The 15,498-nt window shown below is 38.3% G+C and overlaps 1 protein-coding gene across 1 annotated transcript; it reads right to left on the reverse strand.

Annotated features, from left to right (window-relative positions):
* Window positions 1–4,113: 4,113 nt before the first annotated feature.
* faxdc2 (fatty acid hydroxylase domain containing 2) lies at window positions 4,114–15,233 on the reverse strand. The gene is made up of 8 exons (XM_052099364.1): window positions 15,137–15,233; window positions 13,959–14,056; window positions 13,126–13,229; window positions 12,507–12,628; window positions 8,137–8,342; window positions 7,573–7,678; window positions 7,307–7,473; window positions 4,114–4,713 (listed from the first exon to the last, which is right to left on the reverse strand). The coding sequence occupies exons 1-8, from the start codon at window positions 15,143–15,145 to the stop codon at window positions 4,557–4,559; spliced, it is 969 nt and encodes a 322-aa protein (XP_051955324.1). The 5' UTR covers window positions 15,146–15,233; the 3' UTR covers window positions 4,114–4,556.
* Between the last annotated feature and the right edge of the window lie 265 nt (window positions 15,234–15,498).

The raw sequence follows: 15,498 nt of genomic DNA on the forward strand, positions 1-15,498 counted from the left end.
CCCCGCCCTCTTTCCGTGCTTCCGCTTTCTCGCACACCGCTTATGACGTCCTCTCCCCCGGCCACCGGCATCAGGCGACGCCGAGGGCTGGAGGCCTGGTCTCCGCAGCAAGCCGAGTACGCGTAGCGCCTCCTGCAGGTCATCATGCAGCTTGGTTTTTGCATGAGTCTTATATTTCAGTAGTGTCTGGCGATGGTAGACACGAACATCGGTTGCTCCGATGTCCGTGTTGCAAAAGTCGGGCTTTTTTAACAAAAATAGCACCATTGTGGATCCGGAGTGGCCGCTGCGTGCTACCGCGCCGCCATCTTGGATCAAAAGCGTTGCTGAGCTACCGAACAACACCAAATGCTTCAACGGGAGTGAGCCCGGCTGAACTTTTGATGGGACGGAGACTTAGGAACACGATACCAACACTTGACAGCAACCTCGTTCCAAAGTGGCCGGATCAGAGACTGATACGGAGACGAGATAATGCTGCTAAGCAACAACATGCATTCTATTTTAATAGACGGCATGGAGTGAGAAACTTGCCTTCGCTAAAGCCAGGAGATCCAGTCCTTGTCAAGTTGGATGGGGAGAAACAGTGGAAGACTCCAGCGACGGTCATGGGACAAAGTTCAACGAAGCGCTCTTACATGATCAGTAGCCCAGAAGGGGGAGTGAAAAGGCGTAATCGGTGTCACTTACAGCTTCAACGTTCTTCAGAGTGCAGTGATGATGCTGGAATAACAGAGCACTCAGAAACATGCGAGGAAGAGACTGTTAGAACAAATGACTCATTGCTCACACAGACTAATGAAGGATGGAAAGTCACAAGGTCAGGTAGAGTGAGTAAACCAGTTCAGAAACTGAATTTGTAATACTGTAGAATAGAATAAGAATTGAAGTTACTAAAATGTTCTAATGTCAATGTTAGTGGTTGAAGTTCAGTAAAGAAAAGTAAATGTTAATAAAGGTGAGAAGCACTTATACTGTGTTGTGTAAGTCAGGTATACAGATAAATTCTTCAATTTAAGGAATAAGTCAGTGTTTAAGAGAACATAAGTTGAATACTTAAAACATAACATTGTGTCAATAGATGTAGAGGTAATATACTATGTTTATAGTAATTTAGGATACCAGTTCTTCTGTTTACGAAAGGAAAGTTCTTCAAAGGGGGAGATGTCAGAGTATTGTGTATGTCACTTTAAAAAGGAAGCCTTATATGGATAAAGGAATTAGAGAAAAAAGGTGACCTGGAGGTGAGAAGGACTGGTATACTTGGAGCTCTGTTATCTGTGAATGTTTCATTAATAAACTCAAGTAAATAGTCATCGTCAGCCTCCTTCCTTGACACGCTGACGTTCAACCTGGAATTTAGACTCGTAGACTATCATCTAAAAGTGAGTTAGTATCATCCACTTTTAGATGATACTAACTCACTTTTAGATGATAGTCTACGAGTCTAAATTACAGGTTGAACGTCAGCGTGTCAAGGATTAGGCTAACAGTTAGGCTAACTTTTGTAAATTAATGTTTGGTTTGATTGTTCTAAAGTTGATATATTTTATGTGTCATATTATTTCTATATTTAGATATTTTTTAATGTAGGTTTAAATATTCTTGTGGCAGGGCGGAGGGCGGGGCCGCGTCGTGATCCTACGCACCCGGTCCCATATTAGGCTAATCAAGCCTCCGAGGTATAAAGGTTGACTGCAGGGGGTCCTGCGGGAGAGAGAGATCGTTAGCGGACATGTCCGGCGTGTGTGTGTGTGTGAGCGTGTATTTATCACTTTGTGGGGACCAAATGTCCCCATAAGGATAGTAAAACCCGAAATTTTTGACCTTGTGGGGACATTTTGTCGGTCCCCATGAGGAAAACAGCTTATAAATCATTCTAAATTATGTTTTTTGAAAATTTAAAAATGCAGAATGTTTTCTGTGAGGGTTAGGTTTAGGGGTAGGGTTAGGTTTAGGGGATAGAATATAAAGTTTGTACAGTATAAAAACCATTATATCTATGGAAAGTCCCCATAAAACATGGAAACACAACATGTGTGTATGTTCTTTTAAGTTTCTCATTAAAACATTATTTATATTGAAAAGCCGGTTCTCGCCTCCTCCTTTCCATTGACCAGTTACAATTCTGTTGTTGTAATTCAAGGGCATACTTAAGACTTTTGCCCTTGGAATTAATTTATGAAATATAGGCTAAAGTTGCGTCTCATTAAATAGCATTACATCATGCCTTTGTAAATGGACTATTACACCATTATTTTTTAGTGTTATTAAGTGCTCTCTTATTTCTTGTTTTGTACTTAATACACTGAACACATATATCACAATGTTTTTATGAGCAGCTATGCTTAATGTTACTACCCACATGCTCTTTAAGGTATTCTAGGTGTTTTATTTGTTCTATGGCTTTTACTTCGTTTATATTCAAAACAAAAAGAGGCATTGATAAAGCATGCATCTAAGGGTGAAAAACACCAATATGCCAAACAAACACCACAACAATATTTTACTATCTGACTTTTCCACTTGGATTTTGACGACTTTGACAGTTTTGTTCAAACAAAGGTTATAGTTATTAAGATTATTTATTTTTGAACGTCTGTTATCCTCTTGAAGGGCTGTCACTACTTGTCTAAGAAACGCATCTGATTGGTGTCTCATGGAAATTACTCCAACCTAATTATACAGAGCTTCGACCACACTCTCACAGCAAAATCATCAGGATTGCGATTATGAATTTCTTTTCTTGAAAACGCCTTTATTTCATTTTTATAAAATAGAATGTAATGGTAATAGATACATGTTAAAAATAACTAATATTACTTTAGAGTAATTTTAAGTGTCAACCAAGCCCCCCAGCCATGACACCTATTTCAAATCTACTGAGTTTGCATGGATGATTTAAAGAGAAATACAAGACACAAAATACAAACCATTTAATTTGGTTAATTTTCTTCTAGTATGTTCATTTAGTTAGTTTTATTATATGTAACTTACACTGAACATGGAAAACTAAATTTACTGTAATCACCTTATCAGTGGAAGGCTACATGTTCACCTTTAGAGGTACACTCTATATTGAGCTGAGACACATTTTGAACTGCCTCTTAAGTCGTTTATGGAAAATATGTGCACAAAAGTACTTGCAAGGGCACAAGAAAGCGATGTAAAACTGCCTGAAGATGTAAAAACGCAATTAAATGCAATTGATTAAAACAGGTATTTTATACCGTTTCCTGTGATTTATAATGCTTGTTGCAGCAATACTTTGCATAAATGCCCGTGGTGGGTTGGGTTTAGCTGACCCTGGTGCCCCCTCAATAAAATTTGGTGAATGACCCTGCACTTAGTTATATTTAAAAAATCTTCCTTCTGTCATTACATAGAAGTAATATTTCTTTACAATATCATTTTTTTTTATTAGATTAATATGTTTTAATGTATTTGAAGTATTGAGTTTGAGGACAGGTGGTTTTAGGAGCAATGATAAAGTAGCATCAGCATTTTTAATAAAACTAAGATAAAATCAAATGAAAAGAAATATGTTAACATTCTAGTGATCACCTCTAATTAATTTCAAAGTTTAAATATTGCAATTTTAAAAACTAATGGCAGGTAATGTTATGTTGTGACACATTTTGACCCATGTCTCAAAAATCAGTGACATATCGATATCCAGATGATCAGACCCAAATTTGGTGAACATACAGGCTGAATATTTTGAGGATTCATGCGCCAGTCATTGAGACGAGTGGGAATTCAAACCCACTCAAACCCACTGGGAATTCAGTTTGTGTTGATCTCGACTTAACTTGAAAATAAAAAGTTGTTTCTAGACCATTGAGTTTTCTGAAGATGAACCAGACTGTTGGCGGCACTAGAGGGTTTGAGAGAGGTAGTCCAGAGAACAGAAATGGGAAGTGTCTCACCTCTAATAATGCAACTGATGTGGTTGACTGCCTTCATTACAATGTTTCAGTGTTGTTTGTAAATGATTAATATTCTTTATTAAATTTTGTTTGAACTGTGTCTTTCTTCACACTCTTGTGATGCTAAACTCTTCATCATGTGATTGTTGTTATTACACTGTGAGCATCAGAATTATCTCTCCCGTACCTATATCAGATCATCCAGAGATCCAGCAGAAGTATTTAGAAAGATTATACATTTCCAATAATCATTACTAGATTTTAATTAAAATGGTATCATCTATCATCACACATATTAGCAATAAAAAAAATCATTATTATCAACTTTATAATAAAGTTCAAACTTTATTACTCTCTACCATTCTGATACAACATGAGAGTGCTGACACATCAGAATATCAGCAGTAAAATGACAGCAGGTCACCGGAGGGCATCAAACAGAGTTTGAACTCTGCACTCACAAGATGACAATGCAGAATGAGCACGAATGCTCTGGACAAAGTTAAGAGAGATAAATCTGTTCTGTCCTGACAGACATTAAAAGGTTTTCCACACTGATGATTTGTGAATGGAGAAACACTAGTACACACATATAAAGGTTACTGTTATGTGGATTGTGTTATGCAGTTAATCAGATTTCTTGGTGTCATCAGGAATGCTTTCACTGAGCGGAGTGAGACTCAGCAGTACAGTGTGTCGCTCGTATGCCTTTGAATGACGAAACTTGTTGTCTGTCCCATGAAGTCTGTCGAGCACCCCCAATACGCCATAACACTGGTTGAACCTGCAGGTAAAGGGATGAGAAACTGACATTACATCCCAGTGCACTTATTGTGGTAATGCTTCATCAGAATCAATAACAATGTTCTGAGTTTTACTCCTGATGGTGTGAAGGACAGAAATGGCACTCTCTAGGAAAATGGCAAAATACGGCTCAAATCAATATAAAGATGTGCTAACCTTCAGAAAATGTTTTTGTGCACTTCAGAGTCAAATTAAATATTATTTGAGCTGGTTTATTTTCAAGTTATTTATATTATATTTCTATATTTATATATTTTTGCAACCCTATTTTCACATTTCTGTCATTAAAATTCAGGAACATGTCTATATGACATACGTCATGACCGAAAGAACTAGGTCGCGAGTACAAGCGTCTGAAATGGGCTTCCTCAGAAGGGTGGCGGGCTTCTCCCTTAGAGATAGGGTGAGGAGCTCAGTCATCCGTGAGGAGCTCGGAGTAGAGCTACTGCTCCTTTGTGTCGAAAGGAGTCAGTTGAGGTGGTTTGGGCATCTGGTAAGGATGCCCCCTGGCCGCCTCCCTAGGGAGGTGTTTCAGGCACGTCCAGCTGGGAGGAGGCCTCGGGGAAGACCCAGGATAAGGTGGAGAGATTACATCTCCACACTGGCCTGGGAATGCCTCGGGGTCCCCCAGTCAGAGCTGGTTAATGTGGCTCGGGATAGGAAAGTTTGGGGCCCCCTGCTGGAGCAGCTGCCCCCGCGACCCGACTTTGGATAAGTGGTTGAAGATGGATGGATGGATGTCTACATACAGTTGAAAACTTTTTGTGTCTTTATTCCATTCTAAATGGGCTGTCAATTTAACACGTTCATTTAGTGCAATTAATTATAAAAACAAATATGATCTGTTATATTTTTATAATTAATTAATTGCAATTAATCATGCCACTTGATTCGTACATAAATTCCATAATGGAAGTTTGTATTGTCTACCATCATATCAATTAACTCTTCGCTAAGGTACATTAAATATCTTGTGTTTATACTTTTGAAAAAGTTAGTATTTTAATGTAAAAAAATTGGCTCCATTGACTCCCATTGTAAATGCCTCACTGTAACAGATTTTTGCTTCTTTATTTTAAAGAAAAGGAGGGACGAGAAATTTTTTTTTTTATGTGGTAATCAACATAATGTTACAAATGCTGTCGATTGAGTTTAACCTGTTTGGAACATGGAACATTCCTTCAAATTGTTAATTTAATTCTTTTTTATTCATTTCCACAGAACTGAATTAAATATATCTATTAATTTGTTCACGTGATTGGTGTGTTTGTTTAAAAAAATATAAAAAGTTCTTTCTTTTTTGTAGTTCTGAAGTAGTTATACTTTTTTCTGATAAATAACAGTTGATAGTTTAGCATTTTTATGCTTTTAAATAAATAAGCTTGTTTCTTGTTTTTGTAAAATGTTAAGCTTGCATAGTTATTGATGTTGGGTTTGTTTGGATAGGTGTACTTGAAAATCTGCTCAGGGCCCCCAAAATGCTTTAAAGGAAACATCTGAGACAAAGTTGATACTTTAACAAAGCATAAACCACAGGTCTGTTAAATGCTTGATTCATTATTTATCCATAATTCAATGGTCCATCGTCAATTATTCCTTACATTACAGAGAACTGCATGAAGGCCCATGAGCTATGAAAGAGCAACCTCTGATAAAACAGTTCCTCTGGGATTATCTAATGGATCTAATAGTTCTCTCTCTGGAGAACATGGGATTTGTGCCTGTATTGCTTTAAAAGTATTTGTACTGAATAGACCTTTTTCATACTCCAGGTTTTGGAATGTGGAAGTAAACGTTTGCAGGGTAAACTTTGACAGTGGTGAATGGGAGATCACAGCAAATATTATTTTAACTTACCCATTTGCTCTAAGAGCAAAAGAAAAAATCCACTTTTACGTTTGAATGATTTTCCAGATGAGGAAAAAATTGAGAGCGGTGGACTAAGACAGATGGGAGAAGATGCCAAATTTACTGTCACTCTCTCAGCAGCTGCAATAGAAATCCCCTCACAGCTGTGGCAATTGATTTTTTTAAACTAATTCCAGGGTAATATAAGACAAAGCATAATGTAATTAACTTATACTCAATATTTAAAAAAATTATCATATTGCTAGATTTACGCTGTTTAATAAGGCGGAAACATGTCAACACAAACTGAAAAAGGTCTATTGGTGGAAAGTGACAGATGTAGCACAGTTTAAGAACATGTTGTTTGGCTGCTGTCTCATTAGAGTAAAGGTTACCGCATGAGTTGAAAGTAGAACAGGGTTTAAAGGCTCATTGGATGTTACATGTCAACACGGGAGTCATATCTGGTTAGACATAAACCACTTCTTACACTTTGTCCAGACAAAACACGATAGAGCTACACACAATAATGCCAATCAGAGGTATTGTCCAAACCAGTGTTCAGTGTTGACAGACATGTGATTGGAATCTTATCGCATTTCATCTGGGCAGGACACATGGTTCAGTTACAGAACACATTCTAAGTACTGATAAGATGCTAACACATTTTTTTATTTATTTATTTACATTTGACATGAATTACATCCTCTCATTTGTGGACGTACTTGAGGTGGTGGAAATCATGGAACTCGGGCGAGGGCAGCAGAGGCAGGTGATAACCGCAGTGTGAGATGGTTGTGACCAGTAGAGCGATGGTGAACCACAGGCTAGTCGTGGCCAGATGTGACCCAAGCAGAACTGGACCAATCAGAGCTGGCAGCATGTTGGACAACTACAAGACAGGAAATGAAAATAAAGATTTGAGGACATTTCAATAACGATTCTGTGCCCAAAGGGATTGTGGATGAAGTGTCAGTTATAGTAATCTTACCACATGCTCCACCGGGTGTGCGTACAGAGACACAACTCCAATAGGAGCAGTCCACTCGTGATGGATCTTGTGGATTTTCTTGTACAGTGATGGATGATGAACAAGCCTAAACAGAGCAAATTTTAAGCACTCAAATGAAAGTACTAACCGCTGTGACCAGATCATTGAGTCAGCGAGATGAACTCAAGGACCAGATCAACCGATTCATTGATCTTTCATCTTCTTCATCTGCTGATGAAAATCATAAGACTAATCATTAATAAAAATAATATCCCACCTCTCCTCAACAAGCTGCATGATTTGTTGTGCCTAGGGTTGGGAAATGGTTAATCTTTTTAAAAAAATGTGGTTCCCTCAATGGTTCTTCAATATGCATTTTTCACAGATGTGATTAGACAGTGTGATAAGACCATTAAGAACTGCTAAGAGGAATCAGAATAGGAACCAGAATCATAAAAAAACACCAAGTCCTTATGATTCTCATCCCTAAAGCACCGTTAATTAATTAATAGTTGACCAGGAACTTTCTAGCGTTAACATATGTGTGCGCTGTGAGCATGTGACCTGTGTGTGTAGTAGAAGAGTATCTCCTCCATCAGCCCACAGAAGGCTAGTTCCAGCAGAACCCAGTGGAAGGTGGGCAGCTCCGGAGTGCACGGCTCTCCACGCCACTTCATCACCATGTAGGTGAGACCAACCAGAGGACCTGAGAGAAACACCTGGTTAAACATCACTGTCTTCACCGCATGATGCAGACGTGCCGGATCCACCTATCGAGAAACATATATAGTACCCAAATTTATTAGTGAAGAAAATTTCTGTATTTTTTGTGCAAAACTTGCCACCATCAAAAGCCGTCTGTCACGTCTCTGCAAACTGAGCCCCCTTTATCAAGGGACTAAATGTTGAAAAGAGGTTTTCTTTTATTTGGTCATGTCTAATAAGGACAAATCAGACAAACAAAAGGCTCCATGTGAGCCAGGGGACTCACATGTGTTCACAGCTGTTAGATCACAGGGTGTAAGCTCTCCCTGTGGTGGTCACGAGGTGTATGGAAAGGTTAATTGTCAATTTTAAACTTCCGCATACCACATATCCTAGATCGACTCTAGTTTGATAACCATCCAGATCATTCTGAGTATGATGCCATATCTCTGGCACTCCACACTGCCTGAGAACATCTAGATGGTTGGTCAACTTGTGTGAGGATGCCCTTTATTGACTACTGTTCTACCGTCAATACAATCATCAACTCAAACATTACTGAACAAAACAGCATTTGTTTTGTTTTTGAAAGCATGTCCACAACATAAGATGCTGGTGTTCCAACAGGGCTTTTTGACTTGGTTAACCAGCATTACCACAAAAAAACATACAGGTTACTGTCTACGTGGTAGTTTCACGTTTCACGTGGTAGTTTCACTCAAACATAAACAAACATGGTGCATGGTGTGTGTTTGTATACAGCTTTCTTGTTTTTCTCTCCCCTTTTTCTCCCCAATTTGGAATGCCCAATCCCCAATGCACTCTAGGTCCTTGTGGTGGTGTAGTGCCATCAACACACAACTCCCAACGAGAGCGAACCACATTGTAGCGACCACAAGTAGGTTACCCCATGTGACTCTCTCCTCCCTAGCAACCGGGCCAATTTGGTTGCTTAGGAGACCTGGCTGGAGTCACTCAGCACGCCCTGGATTCCAACAAGCAAACTCCTGGGGTGGTGGTCAGCATCTTTACTCGCTTATCGTTATTACATTGCTCAACAAAATCTACGCTAAAGATGACATTATATATTGGATGAACTATGGCTTTACTTGCTAAGTTCTGTAAACTGTACATTGGTAACATTGGTGCAGCAGATGGTTGTATTTGGATTTTTGCCATCGCATATAATATTATTGTCTGAGAATCCCACCGTTTTACTAAACAGATCCAAAATGAGTGAGTAGCTGGTCAATAATCCCATTAGAGGACAACAAAATGCACAAAATAAGATGACAACATTGTAAGAAAAGCTAACAAAGTTGGCAAATATAACAACTTACTGATATCAGCTTCAGAGGACACCGGCGATTCACTGTTTAGCATGAGCATTACTGGCTGAATTCAATGTCACGGTTTGTTAGCAGGCTGGTCGGTGTCCGAGTCCAAACATCATTGCTCTGTCCACTGTCGCTATTGGTTATGTCATTCTATGGTACCTGTGCCACCTTAAATGTTTTTCAATTTGTTTATGACTTGGTCAGTTGTCCGACTGAAGGTGGCTTGCATCATTTCGTGCTGTATCTTCATTCTCAAAGAGTATTTTTTCCTTTGCGATCTCTCTATTTTATCTTGGATCTTCGTAAATACCATATTGCAAGTAGAGCACTCGTTTAATCGTGTTACCTGAACACTTTTGATGTCTGATATTTTTGTGGATTTTTTATTGTTGTTATAGAGCGCGGAAGTACTGCAGACGGTAGCTACTGTAGTTGTTGTTTGGGAAAAATTTACTATGGTGACGAAACATTATCCCGTCCTCCGTCCCCTGACGTAATTGGTTCCTGCATAAAGACCAGCAAGCTTTCGGGGCTGGTGCGGACCCTTTTCACACATTCCATCTCCATTTAGCTCTTTTTGAGCTGCCCGAGACAGCGTGCCCACATACAGCGTTCCACTTCTCTATTCCTCTACAGATAGCTCTTCTTTCCTCTGATTGTGACAGAAACAAAATCTCACCACCCTGATTTAAGGTTCTCCCACCTCCACAATCCCCCAGGCCCCAGCTATGCCTCTCTTCAATGCACACCTCCAATTTGCACCTTACAGTAACATTGTATACGTTTGTTTATGCATTCACGTTAAAAAGTTTGTAAACTCTAAAGGCTTATCTGTATTTCTGCATTATACCTACATACACCGATCAGCCACAACATTAAAACCACCTGCCCAACATTGTGTAGGTCCCCCTCGTGCTGTCAAAACAGCACCAATCTGGAACTCAGAATAGCATTCTGGAAGATATTCTTCTCACCACAACTGTACAGAGTGGTTGTCTGAATTACCGTAGACTTTGTTAATTCGAACCAGCCTGGCCATTCTCTGTTTACCTCTCTAATCAACAAGGCATTTCCATCTGCAGAACTGCCGCTCACTGGATGTTTTCTGTTTTTGGTACCATTCAAAATAAATTCTAGAGACTGCTGTGCATGAAAATCCCAGAAGATCAGCTGTTACAGAAATACTCAAACCAGCTCATCTGGCACCAACAATCGTGCCACGGTCCAAATAATTGAGATCACCTTTTTTCCCCATTCTGATAGTTGATGTGAACATTAACTGAAGCTTCTGGCCCGTATCGGCATGATTTTATGCACTGCACTGCTGCCACACGATTGGCTGATTAGATAATTGCATTGATGATGCTTGGTGCCAGACGGGCTGGTTTGAGTATTTCTGTAACTGCTGATCTCAAAAAACAGTGAGGGGCAGTTCTGCGGATGGAAATATCTTGTTGATGAGAGAGGTCAACAGAGAATGGCCAGACTGGTTGGAACTGACAAAGTCTACGGTAACTCAGATAACCGCTCTGTACAATTGTGGTGAAAAGTATATCATCTCAGAATGCTATTCTGAGATGCAGGTTAGCGTTGTTTTGGCAGCACAAGGGGACCTATTATTATTAGCTGGCTTTAATGTTGTGGCTGATAGGTGTATACCTACATTAGATGACCCATTGGCGTGGAATGCTTTGAAGGGGGTGAATTCTCCCCCCAAACATGTTTCTGTCCTTCTTTATATACTTTAAATATAAGGCTTGACACCACATGACCCAAAACTATTTATCATACCCTGAAGAAAAACATCTGGTGGACATGTTTAAACTTGTTTAAAAGATTTAAAGATTTATTTGACGAGAAACCTGTAATATAAAAGCTAACCTCTGTACCAGCGCACCTCAAAGTATATCTGTCAACAGTGAACTTTGACCTCTTTATCGTACAAGAAATATTATTCAACAACATTTGCTGAGTGTCTCTTTACTAAAGAAGCCTGATATTCTAATACACACTATAATATAAAAACGTGTTCATGAACTTTAACCTAAGATTGTGTACACTGGTTAATCTAAACCGACAGCAGTGAGTGCTTAAATTCTATCAGCAAATGTTATCAGTGTTATCAGTAATACCAACAGTTAAAGCCCATTATTTTCATGAAGGGAATAGTTCACAGCAAAATAAAAATTCTCTCATCATTTACTCACCCAAATGTCACATCAAACCCACCAGACTTTCTTTCTTCTGCAACACACAAAAGGAAATAATTTCATGAATGTCCCCAGTTGGCTGAATTCAATTCAATAGCAATGAATCAAATTCAGCCAATGTTATCTCTTCTGTTGTGCAGAATAAGGAAATTCAGGTTTGAAATGTCATGAGGGAGATTCAATTATGACAGATTTGTAATTTTTGGGGGAACTATCCCTTTAAGTGGTTGTGACCAGACTCTGTGTTTATCCCCGTGTGCTAGAATGAATCTGTCACATTTGAGCGTTCTTCACATTATGTCTTGCGGTAGAATGGAAAGCTTTCAAATTATGATTTTCTCTGTCCAGTTGACTGTTATACGTTTTTGTTACGATTCTGACTCGCAGTCTCTGTAGTTTTTAATTATGCTACTACAGAATCTCACAATTTCTTTAAAGAAAAATGGCAGATATAAATGTTTTGCAGTGTCACACTTCATTCCAGTCCAAATAAGAATAATATTCATGTAATTTTTACCACATTAGGAGCACATTTTAAAACTTTAAAACTGCACTGTTCATTAAAATCTCCAAATCATTCATATGGGATGTTCTGTAAAGCTGTCTGAGCGTGCAAGCGTAACCGAGTGAAAGGTCAGTGCAGTTTTAAACAGGCCGTACTGATTAAGAGGAAGGCTGTTACCGGGCTGTTTTTGTCCATCTGGATCCTGTATTGTGTAATGAAGCTGGGTTTTCCTGTTGAGTCCACCACCATCAGAAGGACATTCAACAACCAGAAAGAGAGTGTTGGTACCAGCATGGTCCCTGTTAAACCAAAGATTGATGATATTCCAATTAAGTGCAATTCATCACTTCTTGAGAAAACTCGATAATTCAAAGATATAGAAGTCAATATATTTTCAGCTCAATGAACATTAAGCCTTTCACTGGCATACAGTCCACAGCAATCCATTCTGCAATCGAGTTTGTCAATCTACAGTAGACTTTGGGGGCCATTCACGCAAATCACATTACATCACTCAGTCTGCTATTTATTTAGATGCTACATCAAGCTTGAATTGCACTGATAGATGGGAAATTCCTTCTAACTGAATTTACATAGGTGTAAATGGGCATGATTTTTAATTTGCATTCATTCTGCATTTGTAGAGTTCCGGTTCCAGTTCCAGTCTAAGGCTAACATATCAGAAAACATTCACAATGAATGTCTGTAGATGTTGATTGTGTTGCGTAACTGTCAGATGCCAGCTGTGGTTTTTATGATCAGTGTCTACCAGCGAATGTCACATGAAGGTGCTTACCGATAAAAAATAAGGCAGGCTCATTTCCACTGAAGATCACTTGAAGCTTCATCCACTGTGTCTGCCAAAAATCACCAGATGCTCCCCAAAACCTCTGCAGATGCCTACACAAACACACAGCACCATTCATGGCCAGTATATTTTACAGCCAAAGCATTCGTTCAGTCATTCTGACCCACTGCAGATGTACGATATAGTAAAGGGATAGTTACAGTAGTTCACTCAAAAAAATAAATAATTCTGTCATCATTTACTCGCCCTCATGTCGTTTTTTCAAACCTGTATGACTTCAGTGGAACACAAAATAATTTATTTATAGCAGAATTTTCATGCTGCTCTTTTACATACAGTGAAAGTGAATGTGACCTGGACTGTCAAACAAGATTTGAAGTTCAGTTTGTGTTCCTCACAGAGAACTTGGAGTTGTATGATCTAATTTTATAATGCTTTTTGTCATTTTTGGATCGTCCCAGCCCCAGCTCGGGCATACTGTTAAACGTCTATCTACTTTTGTGTTGCACGGAAGAAAGAAAGTTATACAGGTTTAAAAAAAACTGAGGGTGAGTTTTCATTTTTGGGTAAATTATTCCTTTGAATATACAAATCCAATACAAAGAACACACTGTAATTATGATTGTCAAATAGAAATTCCAGAGGATTCACATGACATTGAGAAATGGCTATTTGTGTTTTTATCCTTGATATGAAATTCAGATCAACAAGTGCTGATTCAAGTAAACAGAACATTAAACTTAGAAATAGAAGGCAAAATGCCAACATGAAAGTTGTTGACAGTCTATTTTGCATTTAAATTTAATACATGGTTTGCTCACCATGTTACTGAGTTCCTAAACGCGACCAGGAAGAAAAGTCCCGATCCGATGACAAAAGTTGCTTTCTTCACCGAGTCCAAAAGTCCTCCAGTATTTTCCTTTAAGAGATGAATTCAGAAACAAATGTCAGTCGCTCAGCTGCCTGGACTTGTGAATTCGGATTCAAAAATGTTGTTATTTCTCATATTTGTATATTTGTGAACATATGATTATTTCTTGCTGTTTTAATAAAAGTACATTCATGAGCTTTTGTCCAATACTGTTAAAGAGACTGGTTCTAAAGTCACCGGTGCTTTAATATCAAAAATGTTTCTGGTGCGATATACCAATTTGTAAATGTCTTTACAGATGTTACACTATAAAACCTAATTGTAATGGTCCAGTTCTTCAGCACCTACAAGTGTTTCTGAAGGCCATTAGAAGGCCAGGGACAGACACAGAACCAAATTACTGTTCACCCATTTCAATTCACTGATTTACATTATTAACTCCATTTGCAGTAGAAATTTTCATTATTTTGAGTTACTGGTAACACTTTACCATTAATGCATTAGGTATCATAAACTTACAATCAACAATATATTTGTACAGCATTTATTGATCTTGTTTATAGTTCTACTTTTTTTATAAATACTTTTAATTTGTTTTAAACGTAATAGTAGTACATGTAGAAATTAACATTAATCAAAAGTATTGTTAATAGTTACTTCATGTATTAATGTCATTAACATATGAAAACCTATTGTAAACAAGTCTTACCGGTTACTGTTACATTTAAAATGCAGTATTGATGTTTGCCCATTGCGTTTTCATCACATAAACATTTTAAATGGCGCTATTCATTATAATTTACATTTTAATGACATTTAAACTGGTCTGTTCCGCTGCGTTTCAGTAAAAGTCGAGTTTGAAAAGTTATTTCGCAAACACAAGTTAGAAAAATAAAGCAAACCGCTATCTGCTGTAACACATCGTGTAGCACTATGCGTTTATAAACGTTTATATAAGTGAACTCAATTTCAGTGGAAGAGCAGTTACAGTCACAAATCTACAGCGGACAATAACAATGTTGTTACACAAGCATTACAGCGAGATATTCTGTAGAAACACTACATTCTGATGAGTGACACGGAGGAAAACATCGTAATAAAGTGTGAGAACAAAGTGACGTGACTCACCCGGGCCATGCCGTTCGTCTGCAGTGATGTTGTGCAGTTTGCAGCTGCATTGATGTGTACACAGTGTTAGCTGCGCCATGAAATCGTAACTGATTGGCTGACTGATGACCAGCTGACAAGATCTGTGCAAAACGACACACGATTTTCTTTTTTATTTTCTTTTTTTTCCAGTTGAATCGCCTGGATATGTTGTTGTTGTTGTGTTTGGGAGTTAACCGAGGGGTTTTTTAAGTTGTCAACTTAAAATCAGATGCGGTTCTATATTATTAAATTATCCACTTTCAAAACAGAATTAGCAAAAATAGATTTTGACTCAAACACTGAAAAAAAAAAAGTATCGCTATTTAACTCTTTGTTTCGTG

Source organism: Xyrauchen texanus, chromosome 31 (assembly GCF_025860055.1).
Source record: "Xyrauchen texanus isolate HMW12.3.18 chromosome 31, RBS_HiC_50CHRs, whole genome shotgun sequence".
Taxonomy (NCBI): Eukaryota; Metazoa; Chordata; class Actinopteri; order Cypriniformes; family Catostomidae; genus Xyrauchen; species Xyrauchen texanus.

Bases quoted from the DNA above. Each gene is read 5' to 3' on its own strand.
- faxdc2 (XM_052099364.1), bottom strand. The intron at 13,230-13,958 runs GTGAGCAAACCA...GTGTTTGTGTAG, and splicing joins TTTAGGAACTCAGTAACATG to GCATCTGCAGAGGTTTTGGG. The intron at 7,474-7,572 runs GTAAGATTACTA...CCTGTCTTGTAG, and splicing joins CACACCCGGTGGAGCATGTG to TTGTCCAACATGCTGCCAGC.